Source organism: Ovis canadensis, chromosome 3, assembly GCF_042477335.2.
Source record: "Ovis canadensis isolate MfBH-ARS-UI-01 breed Bighorn chromosome 3, ARS-UI_OviCan_v2, whole genome shotgun sequence".
Classification (NCBI taxonomy): domain Eukaryota; kingdom Metazoa; phylum Chordata; class Mammalia; order Artiodactyla; family Bovidae; genus Ovis; species Ovis canadensis.
The window spans coordinates 187,381,723-187,391,360 of record NC_091247.1 but is presented as its reverse complement, the minus strand read 5'-3'; the positions used below and the strand labels follow the sequence as shown (position 1 = coordinate 187,391,360).

Genomic DNA, 9,638 nt, shown 5'->3' with positions numbered 1-9,638 from the left:
ATACACATGGTACATAGTATATCACCCATTAAGATGCGCATCCTAGTTATTTGGCAAGAAAACATTACGCTTCTGCAGAGATGCTAATCATCAAACTTTCAGGCACAGAGACGCTTTCCTTTCAACTAAAACGCCCCAATTTCTAAAACACTGTTTCCCCAACTCCCATAGAGTACTACAATTTGCCTGAATGCACTGTGAATGCTGATATAAATTAATCCTGGTTCAGAGTATTCACATTTTGAAAAATTACTTAGTACTAAATTCGCTGAATAGTGAAGGATCTCTTTGGACCTTCAAGTTTTAAATGTGAACGTCTCCATCTTTCCTTTCATAACCAAAGCTCCTCCTCCCATCCTCCAAAGTTGACGAAATCAAACGCCTTGGACCTGAACGTTTTAGTAATTCTGATCACTTGAGAGAAAAGAAAAATAACCAGGGCGGGGGAAATGCACACATTTTTAGTTTGGGGATTGCAAACATGGAGAAATACCGCCTCCTGATGGTAAGAGGTGGAAACAGCAGGAAAAAGGCCGGCAAAGATCTTCAGGAAAAGCAACTACTTTCATTTCAAAGCGTCAAACTGCTCAAGTCAGTGGCCCTCAGATCGCCGAGGTCGGCCTCTTCCGGTTGCTCTGACCACTCAGTGCGCCCTGTGCAACGTGATTGACAGAGTAAGAGCCCTGTCCGTTACCTAAATTCGTCACTCAGGAAACAGTGAACCCGACCCTTCCGGAAGCTCCGCGTCCGCGCTCTCCCGGCATCCTTTGTCTTCCGGCTGTGCTCAGATCCCTCCGGCGAGTCCCGCTTTGCGCGCCCATTTCGATCCCGAGTGTCAAACTCGGCTTTGCGGACTTGAGATTTCTGCACAGATTTTCCGGGCCTAGGTTCTTGGCTATGGGGGCAGGAATGGCTCAGCTAGAGGGTTACTATTTCTCGGCTGCCCTGAGCTGTACTTTTTTAGTGTCCTGCCTCCTTTTCTCTGCTTTCAGCCGGGCCCTGCGAGAGCCCTACATGGACGAGATCTTCCACCTGCCGCAGGCGCAGCGCTACTGTGAGGGCCATTTCTCTCTCTCGCAGGTGGGGTCCCCAACCTGTCTGCACGCTCACACTGGCTAGAAAGGGAAGATCTGGCCCCAGCGCTAATTTCCTCCGTCTTTATCCTTAGCTCCCTTCACTCCAAACAGGAAAGGAACTGGGTAATTTTTTTGTTCCTCTGAGATCTGTAAAATATTTGCTAAATGAGTGCATAAATGGCAGATTTGTCTCCTAGCAAGAAATCCTCTGGGAGATTAACTAATGGGGAGCTAAGTTATTGCCCCTCTTTTTGGCAACTATTGAAAGCTATCCTAGTTTTTCTTTGCCAGTTCCAGAATTAGAGGCGTTGGATTGCTCCTAGGAAATAAAATTTCACATTCGGTCACCTGTCAAGCATCTCACTGTGTATTTTGAGAGTGGGATAGGAGAGGGCTGGGATATCTTCAGCCACTAAGAAGTGACAAGATATGTTAGTTCCACCCTTGGTGTTTTTAACAGCTTTCTGTAAACTGGATAAACTGTCAACCAGTGAAGTGTTTGAATATGTATTTGTAAATGGCAACCCAGGCTAGTATTTTTGCCTGGGAAGAAATCCCATGGGCAGAGTAGCCTGCCAGGCTACTTACTGTCTGTGGGGTCACAAATAGACAGGACTTAGTGCCTAAACAACAGCAGCAGCATATGCAGATATGGATATAAAAATCCTTTGGGAGAAGGCATTGTAGAGTATGGTTAAATATAGTTTATAATTATAGAAAAACCTGGTTTTAAAACTCGGTGCTAATGTTTACTATTCATGTGGCTTGGAAGTTTTCTGAGTTTCTGATTACTCATCTGAAAATTATGGTACACAGTATCTATTATAGGGCTTGTTACAGGATTAAATACAGAGTATTGGCTCAGTATATTGTAGTTGTCATTATGGACCCTGTGCTTTAATCTCTTTATTTTTCTCTTCATACCCTTCAGAGTTCCAGCAGGTATTTCCAGGCTTTTAAAAACTGTAGCGTTTACAATTCAATCACCAACAGACAGGCCCTCCAAAGAGGATGTCTTGGAAACTGAGTTTAAGTTGTTGACTGCTGGTTGCTGATACTTTAACAGTCAGAAAGCAAATACCAAAGACAATAAGGAAGACTTCTTTAGAGGAAGTGTCTGATTTGCCCTGATGTTAAAAGGACTCATTTAACTGTCATAGGATAACTTCCCAGAGATGCCTGATTGTTGGTAAAGATGACATTTCTGTGTCAGTCTTATCAATATAATCTGTTTCTTGCTTTTGCTTCGTTGTTGACCTTTTGTTTTTAAGTGGGACCCCATGATTACTACATTACCTGGCTTATACCTGCTGTCAGTTGGAGTGGTCAAACCTGCCAGTTGGATCTTTGGATGGTCAGAACATGTTGTCTGCTCCATTGGAATGCTCCGATTTGTTAACCTTCTCTTCAGTGTTGGCAACTTCTATTTACTATACTTGCTTCTCCGCAAAGTGCAACCCAGACACAAGGTTTGTTTCCAGAATAATTTAAGTTTATGTACAGGAAGGTCCACAATTATGGTGAATTTATGAAATTTTGTGGAAAATGTTTTTAACAATATTTGTATATATTTTATAAAGTTAAAGCAAGTCTTCTACCCCCATTTTAGAAGATGTTTGTGTTTAAATATTTGAAAAATAACTTATTTATAAAATATATAAATTTCCATGAATTAAGTCAGTTCAGTAAATATTTATTGAGCTTATTCTGTGTGTTAAGCACTGAGACTACAGAGGTAAGTGAAGCAGTCTTTTTCTTATAAAACTTGTCTTCATTAGGGGGAACAGATGTTACCTGTGCAGTTTTTTATGATTTAAGAATGCAGACCCTGGAGGTGAATTATGTGGGTTTGAATTTTATCCACTTACTAATTGTGCTACTTTGGGCAGGTTACCCCTTAGTGACTCTATGTTTTCATTTGTTAAATGGGGAAAATATAGACTCAACCTCACAGGACTATCCTGAAGCATAAAAGAGCTTAATAAATGGGAAGTTCCTAGAATATTGCCAGATGTAATTGTAAGGAATCAGTAAATATTAACTATAATAGTTTTAACTTAAATGATTCCAGTAGTGTAAATTGTGGGATAACAATAGCTGTAAAACACTACAAGAATACAGAGAAGGAGCAGAAGAGCACTTGTTGCAGCCTGACTGGGAAGGAAAGCTGTTGGTTGCATTGGGTAAGACTTCACATATCAGGAAGATCATACCTGATCTGAATCTTGATGACGGATAGGGCTGTAGAATAGGAATGAATTCTGACAGAAATAACATAAGGAATTATAGAAAGACATGGAGCAACAAGATACAGGAAATTGCTATTTGTAACTAAGATTATAAAGTACAGGGATGTGAGGCTACAGAAGTAGGTAGGAGAGAAGTCATGCATATCCTTTTTATGTCATGGAAAGTATTCTAAATTTTACCTAGTAGGTGATGGAAAGCCCTTAATTTTAATCAAAGGAATGGCATGATCTGGCTTGGTGATTTAGATTAACTGGAAGATAGAATTCAAGGAAATAAGAGTACTTTCAAATTCTGAAATAGATTATCAGGCCAAAAGAAGATGTTTAACTTTAGCTGAGCCCCACTATTTTCAGGAAGATCCCTGTAATTTCATCACAGAATAGTAAGATCATTGTGTGTGGTGGTATAAATGTTACACACGTATTTAAATTCTCTCTGGTGCAGAGTTTTGAGACTGCACTAGAAATTGGTGATGATGGCCAAGTGAATGCTTATGGAAGGCTCACTGAAATGGAACCACTTGCACTGTGTCCCATTCATGCCCATGTTCTCTATAGAATTGAGCTCATAGTCTTGCCCACAGTAACTCCTTAACTATTTGTTGAATGATTCAGTCTAATAGGCAGTAGAAGCTTTGACACACTTATGTATTGTTTTATTGGCTTCCAAATTGCTAGGTGTAACTAAAAAGTATCAGAAAGTTCCCTCATAAATATATACTGTATTTTTCCAAAGATTAATATTGAATAATTTTATTTATGTAGAACTCAGGCAGTTTTTGGTTTGTTTGGTTTTTTCCCTTAGTAAATCTCTCCCTTAGCTCTGCAGAAATAGCCTATTGGTTTTATTGTGAACTGTATTTTCTCTTTTCATAGGCTTCCTCATGTATCCAGAGGATTTTGTCAACATTAACATTAGCAATATTTCCCACACTCTATTTTTTTAACTTCCTTTATTATACAGAAGCAGGATCCATGTTTTTTACTCTTTTTGCCTACTTGATGTGTCTTTATGGAAATCATAAAACTTCAGCCTTGCTTGGATTTTGTGGCTTCATGTTTCGTCAAACAAATATCATCTGGGCTATCTTCTGTGCAGGAAATGTCATTGCACAAAAGTTAACTGAAGCTTGGAAAACTGAGCTACAGAAGAAGAAAGAAGAGAGGCCTGCCCCTATTAAAGGACCATTTTCAGAATTCAGGAAAATTCTTCAGTTTCTTTTGGCTTATTCCATGTCCTTTAAGAACTTGAGTATGCTTTTACTTTTGACTTGGCCCTACATTCTTCTCATGTTTCTGTTCTGTGCTTTTGTGGCAGTTAATGGTGGAATTGTTATTGGTGACCGGAGTAGTCATGAAGCCTGTCTACACTTTCCTCAGCTGTTCTACTTTTTCTCTTTTACTCTCTTTTTTTCCTTTCCTCACCTGCTGTCTCTTAACAAAATCAGGGCTTTTCTTTGCTTAGTTTGGAAACGGAGAATTCAGTTTTTTGTGATAACTTTAGTCTCTGTATTTTTAGTTTGGAAATTTACTTATGCTCATAAATACCTGCTAGCAGATAATAGACACTATACATTCTATGTGTGGAAAAGAGTTTTTCAAAGATACGAAATTGTGAAATATTTGTTAGTTCCAGTCTATATATTTGCTGGTTGGAGTATTGCTGACTCATTAAAATCAAAGTCAATTTTCTGGAATTTAATGTTTTTCATATGTTTATTTACTGTTACAGTACCTCAGAAGCTGCTAGAATTTCGTTACTTCATTTTACCCTATGTTATTTATAGGCTTAATATACCTCTGCCACCCACATCCAGACTTGTTTGTGAGCTGGGTTGCTATGCAATTGTGAACTTCCTAACCTTTTATATCTTTCTGAACAAGACTTTTCAATGGCCTAATAGTCAAGACATTCAGAGGTTCATGTGGTAATATCAGGGATATCTTGAACTCTAAAAATAGACTTATTATTTAGACTATTTCTATAATGAAAACTAAGTAGAAATTTTGGAATTTCTTTTAGACACTCTGGGGCCCCTCAGATCACATCAGATTTTTTGTTTTAACTATCTGAAGTATATATTTTAAATATGCATATTTAAATATGTATTTAAAATATGTATTTTAAATACATACACACACATACATATATATGTATGTGTGTATATATATATGTTTATATATATGTATATATATAAACCTGAGGAAGTTAAATGGTAAAGAACTGAAGAAAATTTATGACTTGCTCCATAAGCTTAAATAAAAATGGGAAAAATAAAATTATAGCTATCATATTTCTTTAACACTGTTTGCCACTCAGAAAGCTTAGAAGCTTTTTATATACAGGTTTAAGAAAACTGAGCATGCTTTATAATACTAAAACTAATTTATTAATTCTCTTCAGAAAAATTAGCAAAGTCTTTTAAAATATTTGCAATTAGGTAATATTGTTGATTGAAAAGTTATTTAACATTTTAGTAAATATAATTTTAATCATAAGTAAAATAGACTCAGATAAGTAAATGTTGTAAAATAGAGGCTCTTCTGTGTTTATCTAGGAATCAAGTTGTGGATTTTTGTTAAAAATCTAGAAATGATGATGTCCTTTCACTGTTCCTAATGAGAAGCATATGATGGCCAAAGATAAATTGTGTTGATGATAATACCTTTTAAATTGGATTTTCTTTCTGAAATACGTTACTGTATTAGTTTCCTATGGCAGCCATAACAGATTACCACTAATTAGGTGGCTTAAAAAAACTTTCACAGATCTGGAGGCTAGATGCCTAAAATTAACATGTCACCAGTGTTAGCTGCTTTTGGAGGCTCCAGAAGAGAATCCATTCCATGCCTCTCGCTTTCTGCAGTCCATGGTATTCCTTGGTTTATAGATGGATTACTCCAGTATCTGCCTCTGTCTTCACATGGCCTTCCTCTCTGTCTTCCTTCTCTTATAATGACAGTTCTTTCTCTTTGGATTAAAGCCCATCCTAATTCAGGATAATTGCATGTCTAGATCTTTAACTTAATTATATCTGCAAAGACTCTCCATATAAGGTCATATTTACAGGTTTCAAGTTCTAACTATTTGTGGAGCATTTTTTAACCCATCAAAGTTACTAAAGGAGATTTTTCAATAAACTTCATAAGACTTGTAGGAAATAATTTCTTTGCTAAGATATTTTAAATAACATCTTTTCTGAGAGGTTAAAAACAAATGACTTGCAAAGTCACATAAAAACTAAACATAGCTGGTGTTTGATCCCATTATCCCCCAAAAGTTAGAATTTAAAGGAAGTTTATAAATTATTTGATCTAGTCTTATTTTGTAGATTAGGTAACAAATGTTTGGGTATGATTTAGGGGGATTAATTTTGGATTCTGTGTCTACTATTTGGAGTACATTCATTTGAGTTGTCATTCCCTTACAGAGAAGTATTATTTGGATATGTTAACTTTGACATGTAAACTTAGAACTGTGAATAGAATTCATTTTTTCATCCAGTTTGACATTTGTAAATTTTTCAACTGTGAACTGTTTTCAGTGTTGGATCATGGTTATCTGGGTTTCAAATAAGGAGTGAATGTGGAAAATACTCTTTATTTGCAAATATAAAATTGTGCACAAGTACAAATTATAAGTGTAGCCCTGAGTAATAAATACAAAGTCTTGTGTTGTACACACTCTTTGGGGCCAGTTTGTATTCTATTCAGTGCTTACAAAGTAGATTGACTCTTTAGTTGTAACAGACTGTGAGACAAATATTTTTACTGACACTTCTTTTTTTTCAAATTAGACAAGAAAGCACACTTGAACAAATTATTATTTTATAATGGAGAGATGAAATCAAAATTCCCCCAAAAATATGTAATTTAGGGAAAACAAATTTCTTATCTGATGCCATCTGTGCAATGCTTTTAGTTTTTAGGCATATTTCTGAGACAAAAAACTTTTTTCCTCTAATGTAGTCTGGCAATAATGGGGAAATTATTCCACCCCATCAGTTAAGGAAATCATTGTGCTAATTCATTTTTAAGTGGAGAGTCCCCACTGTTTTAAGAGGTCATTTGAAATGCTATGAATTAAAAGGTACTCTAAAGTATTGCTTTTAGGAACATCCTGAAGTTTTATGTATTTTGAATATTTTTCAAGAGTTACCAAAGAAGTACATATGTTTAACATTTTTTAAAAAACAAACAACTGAATTATTTATTAGAAAGTAATGCTTAGGGAGATGATATGTGTATAATTATGGCTGAATTGCATTATTATTCGGCAGAAACCAAGAAAACATTGTAAAGCAATTTTCTTCCAATTAAAGAATAACTTTTTAAAAAGTATTAGTAAGCTACAGAGCCTTTGGGACCTTGCAGTTATTAAAGTCTATAAGTGGGATTATTTTAAAGAATGTCATAAAAAGATTTGGTTCATAATTTTTTTATGCCCGATAATATATCTTTTGAACTTTTTCTACCTTATATGAAATTCTATAGACACAGTGTATTATTTGCATATATCATTAGTAAAGTTCCAATGTCCTGTGTTTCCTCACATATTATTTAAATATTCTTTTAGTGGATACCTAGAAATCTTTTCTAATGCATCTCTGTATTTAAATTATTTGGAAACATTGATACACTTATTCCTGAGTTTAAGCATAGCATGTCATTTCAGAAAGAGAAATTATATTAGCTTTCTGGTTTCTTCTTATTAAAGTTATTTCAGGAATGTGCTTAGCTTTTCATCAGTTCAGTTCACTTGCTCAGTCGTCTCCGACTCTTTGCGACCCCGTGAGTTGCAGCACGCCGGGCCTCCCTGTCCATCACCGACTCCTGGAGTTCATCCAAACTCATGTGCATCGAGTCAGTGATGCCATCCACCCATCTCATTCTCTGTCATCCCCTTCTCGTCCTGCCCCCAATCCCTCCCAGCATCAGGGTCTTTTCCAATGAGTCAACTCTTCGCATGAGGTGGGCAGAGTATTGGAGTTTCAGCATCAGTCCTTCCAATGAACACCCAGGACTGATCTCCTTTAGAATGGACTGGTTGGATCTCCTTGCAGTCCAAGGGGCTCACAAGAGTCTTCTCCAACACCACAGTTCAAAAGCATCAATTCTTCGGTGCTCAGCTTTCTTCACAGTCCAACTCTCACAGCCATATATGACCGCTGGTAAAACCACAGCCTTGACTAGATGGACCTTCGCTGGCAAAGTAATATCTCTGCTTTTCAATATCCTGTCTAGGTTGGTCATAACTCCTTCCAAGGAAAAAGCATCTTTTAATTTCATGGCTGCAGTCACCATCTGCAGTGATTTTGGAGCCCAAAAGAATAAAGTCTGACACTGTTTCCCCATCTATTTGCCATGAAGTGATGCCATGATCTTAGTTTTCTGAATGTGGAGCTTTAAGCCAACTTTTTCACTGTCCTCTCTTTCATCAAGAGGCTTTTTAGTTCCTCTTCACTTTTTGCCATAAGGGTGGTGTCATCTGCATATCTGAGGTGATTGATATTTCTCCTGGCAATCTTGATTCCAGCTTGTGCTTCTTCCAGCCCAGCGTTTCACATGGTGTACTCTGCATATAGGTTAAGTATGCAGGGTAACAATATACATTCTTAACGTACACCTTTTCCTATTTGGAAATGTCCAGTTCTAACTGTTGCTGCCTGACCTGCATATAGGTTTCTCAAGAGGCAGATCAGGTGGTCTGGTATTCCCATCTCTTTCAGAATTTTCCAGTTTATTGTGATCCACACAGTCAAAGGCTTTGGCATAGTCAATAAAGCAGAAATAGATGTTTTTCTGGAACTCTTGCTTTTTCGATGATCCAGCGGATGTTGGCGATTTGATCTCTGGTTCCTCTGCCTTTTCGAAAACCAGCTTGAACATCTGGAAGTTCATGGTTCATGTATTGCTGAAGCCTGGCTTGGAGGATTTTGAGCATTACTTTACTACTGTGTGAAAGTGAAGTCGCTCAGTCATGTCCAACTCTTTGCGACCCCGTGGACTATAGCCTACCAGGCTCCTCCATCCATGGGATTTTCCAGGCAAGAATACTGGAGTGGGTTGCCATTTCTTTCTCCAGGAGCTCTTCCCAACCCAGAGATTGAACCCGGGTCTCCCGCATAGTAGACAGACACTTTACCGTCTGAGCCACCAGGAAAGTGTGTGAGATGCGTGCAATTGTGCAGTAGTTTGAGCATTCCTTGGGAATGGAATGAAATTGACCTTTTCCAGTCCTGTGGCCACTGCTGAGTTTTCCAAATTTGCTGCCATATTGAATGCAGCACTTTTGCAGCATCATCTTTAAGGA

At 37.3% G+C, this 9,638-nt stretch overlaps 1 protein-coding gene across 1 annotated transcript; it reads left to right on the top strand.

Moving 5' to 3' along the window:
• Positions 1 to 740: 740 nt before the first annotated feature.
• Positions 741 to 7,005, top strand: ALG10 (ALG10 alpha-1,2-glucosyltransferase). The gene is made up of 3 exons (XM_069581199.1): positions 741 to 1,080; positions 2,348 to 2,545; positions 4,202 to 7,005. The coding sequence occupies exons 1-3, from the start codon at positions 898 to 900 to the stop codon at positions 5,255 to 5,257; spliced, it is 1,437 nt and encodes a 478-aa protein (XP_069437300.1). The 5' UTR covers positions 741 to 897; the 3' UTR covers positions 5,258 to 7,005.
• The last annotated feature ends 2,633 nt before the right edge of the window (positions 7,006 to 9,638 follow it).